Below are 20265 nucleotides of genomic sequence, written 5' to 3'. Positions count from 1 at the left end.
TAGCTTCCTTTACCTTAGTGTAGTCCTCCTTCACTTACCTCATCCTTCCATTTTGCTTTTAAATGTCCTTATTTCTTCTGAGAAATCCTCACTTCCTGTTCTTCTGTCTGTAACTCCACACAGTAAAGCGAGGCTTTCTCCCTGGTGTGGAGTGTCGTGCTCGCCCCCTCCCTTGGACTACAGGAGAGTCAGGAAGCTCTCTACGTTGTAGATAGAGAAAGGAGATGTGTGTTAGTGGGCGCCCTGACACTCCTGTAGTCCAAAGGAGGGGGCGAGCACGACACTCCACACCAGGGAGAAAGCCTTGCATTACTGTGTGGAATTACAGACAGAAGAACAGGAAGTGAGGATTTCTCAGAAGAAATAAGGACATTTAAAAGCAAAATGGATGGATGAGATAAGTGAAGGAGTACTGCACTAAGGTAAAGGAAGCTATTTGGGAAAAATTGTACCTTTACAACCCCTTTAATCAAGCTCAATCCCAATCCAAGAGTCCCAGCTCTCTACCTCCTCATTGGTTCAGAGACAGCAGTGGGAGCCATTGGCTCCCATTGCTGTCAATCACAGCCTGTGAGGAGAGAGCGGGGGTGGGGCCGAGCCCAGTTCTGTGTGTTTTGTGGACACACAGAGCAGGGCTCTGGAGAGAGCATGCACCAGTGCCCCCATAGCAAGGGGGCACTTGGCAGGGAGCATCCCAGCGTTTTTCGAGTGTTATTCAAGCGTTTTTTGAGCGTTATTTGAGCATTTTTCGTGCGTTATTCGAGCAAAGCCTCATCTGCAATCCCAATGTGCTGGTAAAGCACAGCTAAGACCCTAAGGGCATTTTAGGGCATTTTTGCAGTTCCTCAGTGTGAAAGGGTAAGGCGTTTTTACAGCGCTTTCAATTAATTTCAATGGAGAGGGGCGTTTTTGGAGCGTTTTTTTCAGTGCCCAAAAGCTGCTCCAAAGATGCTGCTTGCAGGACTCAGTGTGAAAGGGTCCATTGAGATGCATGGAGAGCATATTATGAGCGTTTTAATTGCGCTACTTTTAACGCTAAAAACGCTTCAGTGTGAAAGGGGTCTAAATATCACTTTAAATCATATGAAATTGAATACAGAAATCAAATCAAATAGCAAGTTTGCCAACTGTACATAAATTAAGTTGGCCAGTCAATTCCTTCTCAGAGAAATTACTAAATAAAAATCTGAATAATGATAGATAGCCTCCCTGGCAGTATGATTATGTCAGATTTTTGTGCCTACATTGTTTTGCATGGAAATGTGGCGTTTTATATTGTAGGCCTGTAATTCTTAGTAATAACTCAAAGTCTAGTAGACATCCCGGGTATGATAAAGTTTGAAATACGAAATCATAAATTATAATATAATAAATAACTATAATAAATAACTATAGATAATTATAAAAAAATATATATATAATAATAATAAAATTAATTTCCCCACGATTCCTTATCGCTCAATTCTGCAAGTGTTCTAATTCACTATCGCTGTTTTCAAGCTGGTCTAAAACCACTTATGATGCAAAGACAAATTTTTTGGTTGCCATGGACAATCTCAAGTTTCCAGGCAGAAAGAACAGTATATATAATATAAAAGTGCATGCAGGGCAGTGGAAAAACCACTAGGGACAAAAGGGGGGTGAAATGATTTGATAGAGTAATGTAATCTGTAAGAATACAGTGTACTGTATGTGTTATGATTTTTTTGTACTTTTTGAATTTGCCACGGGGCTCCGCCCATATGCATCGCGAAGCTCGCAGGGAACGGAGCCTGGCACTCAGAGGCATTGGGCAGAGGAAACAGCGGGGGCGGAACATTGCAGGAACCTGGGGTCAAGGTAAGTATACTGCACCAGCATTCTACAATGCAATCCCGAGTGTGGCTTGGGGTTACCACTAATGGTAATGAAAATTCACCCCATTACTACAATTCACATTTCCCCATGCATTATCCCCTCTACATTACTTAATTTCATCACCTCCACCCCCCCCCCATCACATGACACATTCCTTGCTAAAATCACACATATACTACTGTAATGGTATTAATATTATTATTCGTATTAGATGTACATAATACAAATAACCAAACCTAGATATCATGCATCAAGGGTTCAACAGGCTCTGTTTGATACATTGTCATTACCTATTTAATTGCTGCAGGTGCCGTAATTTTTCCCTCATCCCCTCGATGGGTGGCTGTGACGTGGTTTCTTGTAAGCCCACTGGGACTTTTTTCCTCTCTGGGTAAGGCGGGGACGATTATGAGAATCACTGGATCATCTAACTGTTTGTAATAAATCTTCTGGTTGTGATGTCATTCATCCCACTTCCCAGCGGTAAATATAACATTGTTATGTTTGTAAATATCAATGCATAATGTCTAATGACTTTAGTAAAACTGAGATGTTTAATATATTTATTCAGGAGCCATTTATCCCCCAGAAGAGACCTCAAGTTTGAAACACGTCGTGGTCTACATACAGTTTGATTATATAATGCAATGATGTATAAATCACATAGCTGCCTTGCTGTATCATAGAATATGTACTGTATCTCTATTACCAAAATGTATATTTTAGTGATAACATGTATCCCAATATATTTCAATAAAAGATTTTTACACAACTCTTTTACTTGGATTCATATAATTTTCTGCATTAAAACCCTCTAGGGGAACTTCCCATTAGTATGAAAATTCACCCCGAGCCACACTCGGGAATACCGCCAGGTAGGTTAATGATTCATCGACAGAAGGGCGCGACCAGTTTTATTACTGCTATATATGATATCTTACATTTAAATATTCTACCTTATTTGCTGGTGTATAAGGCGACCGGGTGTATAAAACGACCCCCTAATTTTACAGTTTTTTAAGATTGTTAGCCTGTACTCAAGGTATAAGACGACCCCCCTTCCAAGGCTTCGAACGCTTCATATTTCTTCCTTCTGGAACCATATTCTTCTTCATTCTTGCTGGAGCTGGATCCAATCATGGCAAGCAATGTATTCTATTAATGAATACAAAGCCTGCTTGGATTGGCAGAGGCTGTAACATCATCAGCCCACGCCTCTCTGAGGCCTCGTACACACGGCCGTTTTCCTTGACAGAATCCATCAAGAAACTTGGTGCCAGAGCTTTTTTGCATAGGAAACCGGTCGTGTGTACGTTTTTGATCGAGGAAACTGTTGAGGAACTCGACGAGGAAAAAAGAGGACAAGTTCTCTTTTTCCTCAACGAGAATCTCAATTTCCTCGTCGTGTTCCTCGTCGGACTGGTTTTCGATGAGAAACACGTTTGTGTGTATGCTAAGAAACCTGTGCATGCTCAGAATAAAGTATGTGACAGGAGCGCACCTTCGGTAAAAGTAGGGTTTGTAATGGGGATAGCACATTTGTCACGCTGTAACAGACTGAAAAGTGCAAATCATCTCTTACCAAACTTTTTCTTGATACGCAGTAACATGAGATTAGTAAAAGCAGCCCCAAGGGTTGTGCCATTGGAATCGAAATTCTCCTGCCATTGTATGTGTTGTAAGTCACCGCGTTTGAGAACGAGGAGATTTGGTCTTGACCGTGTATAAGCAAAGCAAGCTTGTCAAGTTTCTCGACAAGCCTAACAAGGAACTCGTTGAGAAAAACGATGTGTCTTTTCCGACGAGTTCCTCGGTCGTGTGTACGAGGCCTGACTCTCAAAGCCAATCCAAGCAGTTTACATTTGAATACATCGCTCAATGGGATTGGCTAAGTGGTATATACTGTATGTAGCCAAAGCTACATACAGTATTACCGCACATCCAGCAGGCATCCGAGCAGCTGACCCGGCGTATAAGACGACCCTTGCTTTTTGGCCATTTTTTTTAAGTGTAAAAGGTAGTTTTATACACCAGCAAATACAGTATATTTATTATTACTTTGTCCTGAAAAACAGTTTGAATCGAGTACAGGTTTTATTATTTACTGAAAAGCCAATGCAAACAGTGATTGATCATTTTATCTACAGCTATTTTAAAGTCCTTATTCCTTAGGCTGTATATAATTGGATTCAGCAAAGGGGTGACCACAGTGTACATCAGGGCAAGAATTTTGGTATTCCGTGGTGGTCCACTTTGAGGTAATAGGTAAACACAAACCATTGTACCGTAAAAGATAGAAACAACAATTAGGTGGGAGCTGCATGTTGAGAAAACTCTCTGTCTGCTGGAAATAGATGGGATTTTAAAAATGGTGATTATAATATAAACATACGACACAATAATGGTACAGAATGGGATGAAAACAAAAACAAAATTTAATAATGTCACTTCAAGTATAATGATAGTGGTATCAGAGCAAGACAGTTGTAGGATCGGGTCAAGATCACAGAAAAAGTGGTTGACAGTATTGGAACCACAAAATTTTAATTGCGGTATGGTTATAGTAGGAATCAATGCTAATAACGCAATTAAAACCCAACACGTGATGACCATTATGCAGCAGAACTGGAAGTTCATTGTCACGTTATAATGCAATGGTTTGCAGATGGCCACATATCTGTCATAACACATCACTGTCAGAAGAAGACACTCAAGACCTTCAAAAACACAAAATAAATAAAACTGAGTGATGCAATCAGAAAATGATATTAAGTGGGGGCGTGGCCTGCTGCGGACCAGGATGGACGCCTGAAGCCGAGCTCCGTTCCACAGCCTGGACACAGCAACAATTCGCGGCTGATTCTCTCGCTGATTCTTACCGTCGAGGACAGGGGAGAACCTAGTGCACACCAGGGTATGCCCGGAAAGAAACAATTTCCACCCGCTCCGCGCCGCCTCACGGATTACTACCCGGCGGCCGCGGCGATGCACGGGGTCCAAGATGGCGCCGGCTCCAATGTCGGAAGCCTTGCAGATGCGAACAACATGCCTGCTGCTCGCAGCCCCTCACCGCATGTAGCAGAGAGCCCTCCAAACAACAACATGAGGGAGTCCATGGACACTCTGCCTCCTCCAGAGCACGCTGCAGACACCCAGCAAACGGATAGAGGTAAGAGACTGGCTACCTCCCCTATCACCTCACCTAACAAGGAACCCCTGGCTAAGAAGCAATTATGGTCTGCTGTAGTTGCAGGGGCGAATAGCACCCAGCAGACTCCCTCTTTAGCTGCCATTCCTGCTACCAACAATGCAGTCACTGAAGTCATGCTTAAATCTATGTTACTTACGCTGCAACAGGATTTCCATAGAGAACTGCAAATCTCTATGTCTCAAATGCATGATAGGATAGACTGTCTGGAGGAAAGAGCGGATGTTATAGAGGAAAATCTGCAAGACTATTCTAAAGCACATAATGAAGCACTAGATGTACAGGAACATCACACTGAAGAAATTCGTTGTATTAAACTGAAACTCGCAGATTTGGAAGATCGCGCCAGACGCAATAATATTAAATTCAGGGGTATCCCAGAGTCTATAAAACCCAACGATATTACTCCCTACTTGCAACAGCTCATCATGTCTTTGCTCCCTCGCATTAACGTACGTGAAGCATTGATTGATCGGGCACACAGAATCGCGAAACCAGCACACTTATCAGCTGACATCCCTAGAGATGTCCTGGCCCGGATCCATTACTTTCATATAAAAGAGCAAACTCTTTTTGCTGCCAGATCTTCAAAACCTCTTCCGGCTCCATACGCCAACGTCAAGCTCTTCACTGATCTATCTCCGGCTACAATGGAAATGCGCAGAGCATTTACCCCAATTACCTCCATTCTCCAACAGAAGCAAATTGTATACAGATGGGGCTTTCCGACCAAGTTATTGGTCACTCACCAGCAACAAATCGTCCCCATTCTCACCCCGAAGGATGGGTACAAGAAGCTAACAAACTGGGGCCTGCTTCCTGTCTCTTCTCGTGACACGGGACAAAGGAGTCCCCCCCGTACCCCCGCTGAAGCAAGAAATCCGGCAACTAATCTTGCCGAAAAGACCTGATGTGAGACCAGCCCTAGTCTTCTTCCTACTTAAGTCCGGCCTGGGTGATGTCAATTTTTCTTCTCTGTTTTTGTTCTTATTTTTTTTTCCACCCCCCAGGTTAAAGTGTGCTAGGCACACCGGTTTGTTCTACTTGCTGTATTCACGGTTTTGTTATAGTTTATTGCAGCTTCGTATATTACTAGTTGTTGCTAAGTATTACCTTAGTATTTAATAAGTGTATTGTGTACCTCAACCTCGTGTCATTTTCAAGTACTACCCAGAACCTTATTTGTCCTTGTTTCTCCTCTCTTGTGCATTATAAATAGGAGTGGTCTCTTTCCCCTTGCGTACATCGCCTGAGTCATTGCCATGGCCCTTACGATCACCTCTTTGAATGTCAAAGGCTTAAATTCACCTTTTAAGCGTAACCTGCTCTGGAAAGAAGCTTTATCGCAACATGCAGATGTTTTGTGTGTACAAGAGACACATTTTTCTAAAGTTAAACCTCCTGTATGTCGCCATAAAAAATATCCTCATTGTTTTTTCGCGAATGCCCCACAAAAAAAGAGAGGGGTCATGATTGCCATAAGTGCTTCTTCAAACTTTTTATTACATCACAGTGAGTCGGATGAGGATGGCAGATATCTGATCCTCTCCGTAACAATTAATAATCGCCCCCTTCTCATTGTAAACATATATGCCCCCAACACGGCCCAGAAGAAATTTTATACAGCTCTCTTCACCAAATTGGCCCCCTACAGGTCCTTACCTTTATTACTGTGCGGGGATTTTAATGACATTGTTGATCCAGCCCTTGATACCTCTAATAATTTGAGATACAGACCTTCTGCTTTGTCCGCCCTACTCCATAGAGAAGATCTGTATGACTCATGGCGATGCCTGCATGGTACGGAGAGGGATTACACCTTCTTTTCTCCCCCCCACCAGTCTTATTCCAGAATTGATTTATTCATCTCTGATAAACATCTACTCCAATCCATCACGCACTCTCATATCGGAACGATATCTTGGTCTGACCATGCGCCCATCACAATCAAATTGTCTCCCCTTTCCCAAACCCCTAGACATTCAATCTGGAGGCTGAATACCTCCCTTCTCAATAACATTACGTTTGAGTCTCAAATTAAATCCGAGATTGAGGAATTTTTCCGATATAATGTTGACTCTGTAAATGATCATGCTATTACGTGGAATGCCCATAAAGCTTGCTTGCGAGGCCTATTTATTAAGCTTGGAGCCCGCTCCAAAAAACTATATTCTTCTACTACAGATTCCTTCCTGAAACAAATTCGTGCCATAGAAATAGAGAACAAGCAATCTCCTTCCGAGGGCGCTTATTTGAAACTAAAAACTCTTAGATCACAACTCTGCGACCATCTTAGAAAAGATTTTGATTATTACATTAAACGCCTTAAACTAAAAACGTATGTGGCCGCCAATAAACCAGGTGCCTATATGGCCAGACAGTTCAAAAAACAACTCTCTAACAAACAAATTGAATTTCTCACCACTTCCCAGGGCAAGCGTATTAAAAACCCTTTAGATATCGCAAACGAGTTTGGTAATTTTTATGCCAAGCTCTATAACCTTACGGATAATGAACAACTTCCTCCCCCTACCCAACATGACATCTCCAATTTTTTGTCCTCTATTTCCTTACCTTCTATTTCCCAAGAACAACTCGCTCTCCTTGCAGAACCTTTTTCAACAGACGAAATTCATAAAATTATCAAACAAATGCCCCTACATAAGGCTCCCGGTCCGGATGGATTCCCTAATGAGTATTACAAACACTTTGCTGATCTACTGCTCCCCCATCTCTGTAACACTTATAACCAATTTGCGTCTACAGGGCAGATTCCAAAGGAATCCCTTGATGCACTAGTGGTTACCATTCCCAAACCTGGGAAACCTGCGGATAACCCAGCTAATTACCGTCCAATATCTCTTTTAAATACGGACACGAAGATATATGCCAAACTTCTTGCTCAGCGCTTAGCTAATATCATCCCGTTGATTATACATCCAGACCAAGTAGGCTTTGTGCCGGGCCGACAGGCCTCGGATGGTACCAGGAGGTTTATCGACCTAATTCAATGGGTGGAGCACGGTCGAACGCCTTCTCTCTTCCTATCTTTGGATGCAGAGAAGGTGTTCGATAGAGTCTACTGGCCCTACATGGAATCTGTTCTCCGCAAATTCGGCATATCGGGCACCTTCCTCTCGGCTATTTTAAGTTTGTATTCCCACCCATCGGCTCGTGTATGGACCTCTGGTGTTATATCCAGCCCATTCAAAATTACCAACGGCACTAGACAGGGGTGCCCATTGTCCCCCCTCATTTTTGCCATGATAATGGAACCATTAGCCCAAGCCATTAGATCTAACCCCTTGATAACAGGTATAAAAATTGGAGATGTCGATCACAAAATCGGTTTATATGCCGATGATGTCATAATTGCCTTAACAGATCCTATGACTTCCCTCCCCGTTGTTCAACAAATTTTAGATTCATTCAGTGCAATATCCCTATATAAATTAAATCATAGTAAGTCCCTTATGCTGAATCTAGGCCTTGATCACCTTCATACCCAATATATCTCAAAGAATTTTTCTTTTGCATGGGCGCCTAATGCCTTCCTTCCCTATCTCGGAATCCAACTCACCTTCCCAAGCAATATTTTGCTTAGAACAAATTTTGAGAACCTTGCAGGCAAGCTTTCGAGGCTGACCAGTGATATGAGTTCTGTTCCTACCTCATGGGCTGGAAGAATTGCTCAGTCAAAAATGTTTTTACTTCCGCATGTTTTATACCTATTTCGTACCATCCCCCTACCAATGACATACGCTCAACTGGGAAAACTTCAACGCATTATCAATGACTTTATTTGGCAACGAAAGAAACCTAGAGTCAGGAAAGCTGTGCTCTTGACCCCAGTCAAACAAGGGGGTCTAGGTGCTCCGAACATTTTAGCATACTATCGAGCAACCCTCTTAGATCAATTAAAAACATGGTGGTCGGATCACCGCCTCTCAACCTGGAAACAAATCGAAGCTACTGCACTTTGTGCAAATCTCCAACATGTCCTTGCAGCTACTTGGCTAACTTACAAACCTAAAAAGAATTTCCTGGACACTACTACCGCCTCTCTAAGAGTCTGGTCGGGTTTTTTACAGATGAACACAACTCTATCATTGGCTTCCATTTCACTATTACCTACAGAAGCTCTTTCCCTCCTGACACCGGATCTACCCATCCACGAATGGGTAAAGGCCGGCATTAAAAACGTGGGTTTGCTCTTTTCGCCCCTGGGCATTCACCCCTTCTCCTTTCTACAGCAGAAATATGGACTGTCCTCTAAAACATTCTTTGTTTATCTCCGAATAAGATCCCTTCTATCTACATTTTGCTGGTCATCGGATAACCCTTCTCCTACGCTACTGCTGAAATATTTTATCTCCAAAGATCCCAAACTTAAGGGCATCTCCCTCTTATATAAATTGATCACTCTGCCAAACTTGGATATACTATCATCATCCATTCAGTACTGTTCTCCCTATGTTTCTCAACCACCTCCTACCGACCTATGGGTGAAGGCCCTCCTAATTCCCCTACGTCTCTCCCACTGTGTTACTCACTGGGAATCTCTCCAGAAACTGTTTCACAAATGGTACTTTACTCCTGAAAGGTTGGCAAAGATATACCCGTCCACTTCATCTAAATGTTGGAGAGGCTGTGGAGATAATGGATCCCTATCTCATATCTGGTGGGATTGTCCGCTAATTGGAAACTTCTGGAATACTGTCAAAGATCTAATCTCCTCACTGTGTGACGTATCTTTCCCACTGTCCCCCTTAGACCTTCTTCTGGGCCTTTCAATACCCTCCTGGCCTAGACACTTACAGACGATAGTAACGCACATTTTAATTGCAGCCAGGCTGGCGATAGCAAGAAATTGGAAATTAATCCAACCGCCCCTTTTAAAAGATGTCATTCGCATACTTAACACTCATTTCCTGATGGAATTTTCATTCGCCAAGGCTAATCTGTCTACAAACGACTTTAACTCGTCTTGGGAAAAATGGATTGCTGATCATAGAAGTGCCCCACTACGTTAATTATACCACTGTCATCTCACACGTTAAATGTTATAAATGACCGTCATGGGATTTTTCTTTGTATCCTTCACCCCAATCCATCCTCCCCTTTCCCCCTTCCTGGGTGGTACACGGCCCCCCCTTTTTTATATTTTGTTGATATCTCACTCCAGCAGTTATCTATTACATATGTCTCTACATGAGTTTAATATGACTTATACGATATTTTCCCTTTACATATATGTATATGCAACTTTAGTCCCTACAAATATACTTCCTGCCTTACTGTGGCGCCTCGCAGGTACACAATACTACAACTTTGCTCTTCTGTAATTTCTGTTTATTTTCCTTTCCTTTAATCTCTATGACTGTTTACTGAGCCAGGGTATGCCCAATTGGCTATGTTTTGTATACATTTCCCTTTTTCTATATAATAAAAAATCTCAAAGTAAAAAAAAAAAAAAAAAAAAAAAAGAAAAAAAAGAAAATGATATTAAGGTCTCATTTATCAAAACAGTATGGAGCATGTTCGGAAGAATGTCGGTTGCCAGTAAGATATCCGCTACAGAGAGCTGAGAGAGGAAGAAGTACATGGGGGAATGGAGGAATTTACTGTAGACCAGTGAGATGATCAGGAGGTTTCCACATATCAGCACACAATAAATCACAAGGAAAAAAGCAAACATAAAAAAACGTATACTGTGCGGAAACTGAAGTCCTAAAAGATGAATCATGGTAATACTGGACACATTATTCTTCTCCACAACCTGAAGGTACACCAAAAAAGAAAAAGAAAAAAGAGGTACATTTATTTGATGAATTTTTTTTAGTTTTTAGGGAAATTGCAAAGTGCAAAATAGGAAAAAATAAATAAATTAAATGAACATGTCATATTTATTATTTCAAAGCAGATCTACGATCAGGACATACTTCATACCTGCATGCCCACCTGACCTCTCTAACTTGCTGTCTACCTCCAGTAAAAGGTAAAAGTAACACCAAAATATTTTCCTGTGACATAAAACCCTAAAGCAATGAGCAAAACATTAGAAATGTGAGAGGCAACTCTGGGTTTAGGCTGGAAACAATTGAGAATTGTATTAAACATTGTTGTTTTTTATATGTTAGTAGATCAAATTATGTAGAACACTGGGATTAGAAAGTTCTCCTTGATATTTTCATGGGACTCATTATTACCGATATGTAGGGAATTTATTTTTGGATCTATTTTTTCATTTTAAATACAAAATGTAAAAACAAAATAATAATATATCATATACCTATGTTAAAAAATTATCCAAATTAGCTTGTATCTTATCCCAAGCAATTATTTCATCTTTTAACCCTGTGCTGCCAGGCCCTGCTCTCCACTTTAAACCTCAGGTGGCCAGAAATTTTTTGCAATATTTAACTTTTTTTATTTTTCATTTACAGTTTTCAGAGTTTTTTCTTTTATCAATAAATTTGTATTCAGTTTTAACATATTACAGAGGTGAATATTACTTTCCATTCAAAGCATGCATGTCCAATACAAACTCACACAAGTGCAAAGTAGATACAGGAAAGTTATGCTTCTACAATGTCAGCTACTTAGAATTCAGTTAACATGTACAGGACGAGAGGGGTCTCCCTACCTCCCGGACACTCCATTGGGTACTAGCTGTGTCCCAGAGGAAGGCACCGCCTACTAGCCCCCGATTCCCTTCCATCATTCTCAGCTGGTATAATAGTTCAAGCATGCTATGCTCTCCTATATTAGAATCGTCTTGTATAAATCAATAGCAGTATTCACCTAGAGCTTTAGCTCCAACATAAAGGACACAAAACAAAAGGTAAAAGCATAAAAAGAAAAAAGAGAACATTATAAGCAGAATACAAGGTACATTTCCTCCCGCAGTACTTAACATATCAATATCTGAAAATGGAGGCACTAAATCTCCACCTACTTATATAGTATAAAAGTTATTTATTTCTTGTATTTGTCATACCAGTTTGTCCAAGGTTGCCATTTGGAAAGGAATTGTGCGTATTTTCCCTCTATGGATGCTAGCATACTTTCATAAATGTAGTGTATAGATAGAGTGCGAATGGCCTTGTGAAGTTCTGGGGGATCTTGAGATTTCCATACTCTGAGGCCTCGTACACACGACCGTTTTCCTCGACAAAATCCATCAAGAAACTTGGTGGCAGAGATTTTTTGCAGAGGAAAACGGTCGTGTGTATGTTTTTTTTTGAGAAAACTGTCGTGGATCTCAACGAGAAAAAAGAGTACAAGTTCTATTTTTTCTCGTCGGGAGTCTGAATTTCCTTGTCGTGTTTCTCGTCGGGCTGGTTTACGACGAGAAACACATTTGTGTGTATGCTTAGAAACCCGCGCATGCTCAGAATAAAGTATGAGATGGGAGCGCACCATCGGTAAAAATAGCATTCGTAATGGAGATAGCACATTCGTTGCGCTGTAACAGACTGAAAAGCGTGAATCGTCTCTCACTAAACTTTTACTTAACACGTAGTAACATGAGATTAGTAAAAACAGCCCCAAGGGTGGCGCCAGTGGAATCAAACTTCCTCTTTATAGTGCCGTTGTACGTATTGTACATCACCGCATTTGAGAACGAGGAGATTTTGTCTTGACAGTGTGTATGCAAAGAAAGCTTGACAAGATTCTCGACAAGCCTGACAAGGAACTCGTAGAGGAAAACAATGTTTCTTTTACAACGAGTTTCTCGGTCGTGTGTATGAGGCCTCAGTATCACTAATTTGGCCGCCAGAAAGAGATGAGTAGTAAATTTCCTGTGACACGGTGGAATGTTTTCAATACCCAAGTTTAAAAGAGCCAGGGAAGATGAGTATTGTACATGTACACCTGTCACTTGGTGGAGGATACTAAAAATTAGACATGTGCAGACTGGAATATTTCGTTTCGTTTTTTCGTTTTCGTTTGGAAAATACATTTATTTAGTTACTCCCGAAAATCATTTTGATTTATTATTTTTTTCGTTGGGGAATAGCTTTCGTCCGAAAATCCAATAATACTTTGTTTCTGTCGAATGGTCAAAAGAATATTCGCCGGAACGTCGAATCTTTTTGGTTTCTGTCGAATGGTCAAACGAATATTCGACGCAACGTCGAATCTTTACGTCGAATCGTACATTTCCGTTAGAATATTCCGCCTACAAGAATTCTAATGTTGTATGACTAGTAATAATGTTGAATCTATTCTCTATAATGTCGAATCTATTTTCTCATAAATCGAAATCTATTCTCTGTAATGTCGAATCTATTATTTCTATAGTGTCGAATCTTTTCTCTATAATGTCGAATCTTTTCTCTATGATGTTGAATCTTTTCCCTATAATGTCGAATCTCTCTATATCGAATTTTTACCGCAACGAAAACGAAAATAAACCATTTTTTATGTCGCATCTTTCGGTTTTCGTTTCTTGCATTTTCGTTATCGTTTGTTAAAAAACAAAACAGATTTTCGGACGAAAATGCATTCTAACGAAAACGAATGCACATGTCTACTAAAAATGCCCGACCAAAATTTAGCTAGCCTTCCACAGTTCCATAAGATAAGGAAGATGGCGCCCACCTGTGCACAGTTTCTCCAACATAAGCGAGATGTGGAGGGGTCAAACTTGGCTATCCTGTGCGGAGTTAGGTACCACTGTTGTGTTATTTTGTGGGAAAGTTCCCAGAGCCCGGTGCATTTAGTAGCAGAATGGATATACTGTAAGGCTTTCTGCCATTGGTTTTCTGAGAATGCCTCACCAAGGTCCTTTTCCCATGCAAATATAGAGTTTGTTTTTACAAAAATAGATTTTTTCATTTAAGAAATTGTAAAAAAAAGGAGATACCTCCTCTATGGTTCCCCATAGCTGTGAGGGGGGTTTGGAGTCTCCAATATAAGTTGCATTCAAGTTTACTATTGTTCTTAAGGTAGGATTGTATTCGGATATAATTAAACAATTCTGTATCAGGGAGCATATATTCGAATTGCAATGTGGTAAAGGGGTTTCACCAATGTATCCGAATATAGGTCCGATAGCCCTGTTTTACCCACCTATTTAGATTTAATTCCGGGATTATCAAAGCCAATGTTGATACAGGTATCGGCATGGGCACAACAGGGGCCAATAGGGATTTGGATAACACTAATGCTTTCCAAGAGTTTAAGGAAGCTATGACTGGGGGAGAAAGATCTCCAAGTTTCACTTTAAGATGAGGGTAGGCCAAGACATAGTCATACAAGTTACCCCCTGGTATCATGGTTTCCTCGATAGATCCCCATAGCGGGGTGGATTGGCCTGGGAACCAGCCTTCCCAGAGGGATTTGGTAAGCATGGACTGCAAGCCCTGAAAGAACCCTTGATGGACAGGAATGGGTATTGTGCGATAAATATAGAGAACTTGGGGTAAAATTTGCATTTTGAATGCTTCAAGCTTCCCTGACCATGACAGAATATGTTTACTGAGGGAACGTAAACCCTCCCTCAGTTTCTGTTCTAATGGGAGATAGTTATCCTTGACTAATTGGCTAGGTTGGGAAGTAAGATTGATGCCTAAGTAATTTATTTTTTGGTCACTCCAAGTATATGGAAACCTAGTTTGTAAGTGCAGTCTATCCTGTGGGGCAACACCTAGATCCAAAATCTAAGATCTGGTATCATTCATTTTATAGTATGATACTACACCACATTCCCGCAAGATACGAGAGACATGCTCCAGGGAAGACACCAGATCTGTAAGCATCAAAATCACGTTGTCCGCGAAAAGGTTTATGCCATGTTTACGATTATTGATCATAAAACACTGGATATTTGGGTTCTGTCTGATACTGGCCGCTAGTGGTTCCATTAGTATATTAAATATGAGGGGAGAGAGAGGCCAACCCTGGCAAGTTCCGCTTGTGATCCGGAAGGGCTTAGATAGCATACCAGATGTATATACATGGGCTGAAGGTGTGGTGTAGAGAGCCAGTACTGCAAAGAGTAGGTGGCCCTGAAAGCCAAATCTCTCCAACGCTCTTGACAAATACAACCTATGCACCCTGTCAAACGCCTTTTCCGTGTCCAAAGCCATAAGCAGAGAAGGCGTCTGACCCCTCCTGGCAACATGAATTACATCTATCAGACGTCTGGTGGCATCCGATGTCTGCCTACCCTTGGTGAAACCAGATTGATCAGGATCAATAAGATTAAGTAAAATGTCCTCCAGTCTTAGGGCTATCATCTTGGCATATAGCTTTAAGTGGAAGAAAGGTGCAGTGAAAAGGGGCTACTAATGCACTTCCGGCGCCAAGGTTGCTGTATAACTACTTCACCCAAGTGACAGTGAGGTGGGGTAGAAACTATCGATAAATAAATAAATAAATAAAATAAAGTGGACACAACACCAAAAAGTGAAATTGGTATTGTTCAAAGAGAGCAGCTGTTTAAAATTAAATGGAGAACCATTTAAACATGTATAATAAAAGGTATCAGTGAATGTGAACTGATGTTCAAAAAGATAAAAACAGCGCTAAGAGTTGGAGTTATCTAACTCAAAAAATAAAACATATAAATATATAAAACCTGACGATCGGTGATGATGAGGTGGGTGATCAAAGGAAGGTATAAGTGCACCAAATACCTATGGATACACCACCAAGTGTGGATAAATCCCCTATATGGGTTAAAGCTTACCACAGCAAGTCACAAATAAACTTGCTCTCAAAATCAGCTGATCATCCAGGGGTGTACGGGTTAAACAGCCCAAGCAGAGGTACATGTAAGGACAAAAAAACAGAGATCTCTCATAGTGCAATAATGCCTAACAGTAATCCCTGAACAGGTTGGGTGAAGCCCACTAATAAATGCCCGTACAATAAGAATGCTGTGTAAGAACATAAACATAAAAGGTTTCACCTCCGTCACCGAAGACCTCCTGCCTGAAGGGGCCGCGCGAGTGCTGCGGATGCGATGTGCTGGTCTTCCTCGCTGTGGATGGTGGACGGTGGAGCGCGGTGGAACGCAAACAAGACTTCTGTGTAGCGCGTCTGTAGCCACGCCCAGCACATCGCATCCGCAGCACTCGCGCGGCCCCTTCGGTAGGAGGTCTTCGGTGGTCTTCCTCGCTGTGGATGGTGGACGGTGGAGCGCGGTGGAATGCAAACAAGACTTCTGTGTAGCGCGTCTGTAGCCACACCCAGCACATCGCATCCGCAGCACTCGCTCGGCCCCTTCGGGCAGGAGGTCTTCGGTGACGGCGGTGAAACCTTTTATGTTTATGTTCTTAAACAACATTCTTATTGTACGGGCATTTATTAGTGGGCTTCACCCAACCTGTTCAGGGATTACTGTTAGGCATTATTGCACTATGAGAGATCTCTGTTTTTTTGTCCTTACATGTACCTCTGCTTGGGCTGTTTAACCCGTACACCCCTGGATGATCAGCTGATTTTGAGAGCAAGTTTATTTGTGACTTGCTGTGGTAAGCTTTAACCCATATAGGGGATTTATCCACACTTGGTGTATCCATAGGTATTTGGTGCACTTATACCTTCCTTTGATCACCCACCTCATCATCACCGATCGTCAGGTTTTATATATTTATATGTTTTATTTTTTGAGTTAGATAACTCCAACTCTTAGCGCTGTTTTTATCTTTTTGAACATCAGTTCACATTCACTGATACCTTTTATTATATAGCTTTAAGTCATTGTTAAACAGCGATATAGGTCTGAAATTTTGGGGAACATCCGGTGTCTTACCTGGTTTAGGCAGGGTTACTATCAATGCTTCCAACATTTCTGAAAGAAATGAAGCAGAGGCAGCAGCAACATCGAACACCCTCAAGAGATGTGGTCCCAGAAGTGTCTTGAAGTTTTTGTAATACTCCCCAGTTAGGCCATCCGGTCCTGGGCATTTATTATTTGGGAGAGTGTCAGTAACCCTAAGGACCTCAGCTAGGGAAAAAGGGGAATTTAGTTCCTGTAATTATGAGGGGGAGATTTGGGGTAGGTTGATGTTTTCCAAAAACGTTTCCACGTCTAACGTGGACGGTTGCACTGTAAGGGCATCCTGGTTCAGATTATAAAGGGATCCATAATAATCACTAAAAGCATCAGCTATGCTCTGGGGATCAAACACCTTCTGTTTAGTTGTAGGGCTAATTATATGTGGTATTCTAGTTTTAAAACGTTGGCCTTGAATTCTACGGGCTAGATTCTTCCCCGCCTTATTACCCATAGAGTAGAAGGACATTTTCATCCTCTTCTCTGATTGTTCAAAGGAATGGAGTAGAATCAGTCTAAGGTCATGCCTTAAGGAAGTTAGTTTGGCACCAATTGTAGGAGTAGGCTTACACTTGTTTTGGGTTTCCAGGGAATCAATCTCCTTAATTAATTTGTCAATCTGCCGCTGCCTCTGCCTTTTGATCCTTGCACCGAATTGGATAAATATCCATAATCCCTCTGATATATGCCTTATGGGCGTTCCACAATGTAAATTGATTATCCGTGGAAGAGGAATTGATCTGAAAATAATCGGACAAGTGTCTCTCCATAATTTCTTTAGATTTAGGGTTTTGAATTATCTGAGAGCTGGAGCGCCATATATAAGTACTATTGTTGGGGTATTTGTCCCCTGTGTGAGTAGAACCGAAGCATGGTCTCACCATGTTATGCTATTCAATTTAATTTGATTCACTTTTTGTAGCAGCCACTTGTCCATCAAAAACAGATCAATCCTCGTGTATGTGCAGTGCCTATGAGAGAGTAAAACGAGAAATCATGTTCACTAGCATGGGTGCATCTCCAAGCATCATACAAATCGTACGACTGTAAGAAAGACCTCAGAGAAGGAATCGACTTAGAGGGTGAAGATGTGGAGTCCATATTAGGGTCCGGCATTATATTAAAGTCCCCACATATCAGAAGAGAACCCTGTCAAACCTTATTAATTTTTGTCATCAACTCATTCAAAAATCTCACTTGGCGTCTATTGGGAACATAAACATTCACATGAGTGTATCGGGAAGCATTAATGTCACAGACTATAATGAGGTAACGACCTGAGGGATCAGAAATTTCCTTGAGCAGGTGAAAGGAGACCGAGTCCCTGAATGCGGTAAAAAAAAAAAAATTTTTGGCCGCCATATTGGAGAAAAAATTATGTTGAAAACCCCGATGGGTACATCTAGGCAGGGCTGAATGGTGGAAATGAGTCTCTTGGCCACATATGACATCACATCGATTAGCGTCCGCTTCCCTCCAGAGGGATGCTCTTTTGGCAGGATGATTCAAGCATTCATGTGCGTTGATAGAGAGTATCTTAATAGGCATGACACAATTTAGAAGGTATGCTGAATGTCAGTTGCGGAACGTACTTACAGGCAGTGGCGGAACTACCGCCATAGCGACCCACGCGGGTGCTATGGGGCCCGCAGCCGAGTGAGGATAAAGGGGGGCCGGTGAGGATGAGAACACTGCCAGCTAGGGGTGCAACGGATCGTGCCTGATCCGCATTCCGAACGGGTAGACCTGTTCGGATCGGCACAGACTGCGATCCGCGGATCGCACCCCCGCCGTGGCCTTAGGAAAGACCGCGGCTTCGGCCTAGCTCCGGAGCGGTCGGCCATCTTGGTATACCCGGCGGTGGTGCGTGCTGACGTCATCACCCATCTGCTATTCCTACCAGAGCGCGCGCCGCAATCTATTTTGAATGCATCTGCAAGACTGCAAGTACAGTGAGTTGAATCATGATTGTTGGGCAATGCAAAAACTACTGGCTATTATTAATAATATGTGGGGGCAATGTTATACTACTGAGTGGCTATAGATGTACCTTGAATTTATTATTACTAATGTGGGGGCAATGTTAAACTACTGGCTATTATTACTAATGTCATGTGGGGGCAATGTTAAACTACTGGCTATTATTACTGTGTGGGGGCAATGTTAAACTACTGGCTATTATTACCATGTGGGGGCAATGTTAAACTAGTGGCTAGTATTATTAATGTGGGGGCAATGTTGCTGATCCGAAAATGATCTGATCCGTGACTCCTGATCCGAGAATCGATCCGATCCGTGAGTTTTTTGATCCGTTGCACCCCTACTGCCAGCATGGTCTCCCAGCCAGGGAAAGAGAGAGGAAAGAAAGAGGCGAGCTGTCCGTATCAGCAGAGAGCGGAATTGCCCTCTGTAATAGCTTTCATTAGAACTTCCAGTGATCCCGGGGCTCACGACACATAGCTCTACCTCTTGGCCCGGCACCTTTGATAGACAGAATGCCGGTCCAATGAGGGACATGTTATGTCATCAAAGGAGTTGGGCCAAGAGGTGGGGCTATGTGACGATGAGCCCCGGGAAGACTGGAAATTCAAATGAAAGCTATTACAGCGGGCAATCCTGCTCTCTGCTGATCCGTCCAGCTTGCCTCTTCCTCTGCACAGGCAATGCTGCATGGGGCACAGGCAACGCTGTATGGGGCACAGGCAATGCTGCATTGACACTAGGGCAGCTGTGGGGGGGGGCATACAACATTTTGCTATGGGGCCCTGTGATTTTTAGTTACGCCCCTGCTTACAGGTATGACAGAGTGCGGTTTCCCGGCATTGGGGTGAAGATCTGTTCATCCAAAGCTGAGTTGTCCTGAGAAACAGGTTGCGAGAGGTATGTACCAAAAGAACCATGGAGGAAGAGTTCTGAGTCTAGTGTCATAAACATAGTCTGAAAAAAAAGGAACGAGTCAGAGAACAAATAACAGTCAATAAAAACTTAAAAGGGGGTAAATAAAACCCAAGTGCAGAATCGCTCTGCTCACGTAAAGGGAGCATAAATTGCGAGAAGGAGCTCCAATGAGTGAGGCCCAATAAAAGGGCAACTATTGTAGGCAACAGGGATTTGCATAGAATGGTTGAGATATCAAGAGTTGGAGACTTGCTGCCACTCCATTGGCTCTATTGGCAGCGGAAGCTGAGGGAGACTCGTCAGGGATAATCTTCCATTTTTGAAGAAGCCGGAGACCCTTAGTGGGAGAGGTGATCACATGTGAAGAACCGTCTTTGGTAACAAGTAATTTTTTCGGGTATCCCCACTTGTAGCAAATATTGTTATTCCTCCATGCCTTTGTAATGTTATTTAAATTCTTGCGAAGCTGCAGCATGAATTGCGACAGATCCGCAAAGAACTGCAGTTCAGA

The 20265-nt window shown here is 42.1% G+C and overlaps 1 protein-coding gene across 1 annotated transcript; it reads right to left on the bottom strand.

The window, feature by feature from the left end:
• Positions 1-3954: 3954 nt before the first annotated feature.
• LOC120930656 (olfactory receptor 10A7-like) lies at positions 3955-4932 on the bottom strand. Its single transcript, XM_040341834.1, has 2 exons — positions 4928-4932; positions 3955-4756 (listed from the first exon to the last, which is right to left on the bottom strand). Exons 1-2 carry the CDS (start codon positions 4930-4932, stop codon positions 3955-3957), a joined length of 807 nt encoding a protein of 268 aa, XP_040197768.1.
• Between the last annotated feature and the right edge of the window lie 15333 nt (positions 4933-20265).

This window comes from Rana temporaria, chromosome 3, assembly GCF_905171775.1.
Source record: "Rana temporaria chromosome 3, aRanTem1.1, whole genome shotgun sequence".
In the NCBI taxonomy this organism is placed as follows: Eukaryota; Metazoa; Chordata; class Amphibia; order Anura; family Ranidae; genus Rana; species Rana temporaria.
Note: the sequence above shows the minus strand (reverse complement) of the source record. Positions and strands in the feature narration are given on the sequence as shown.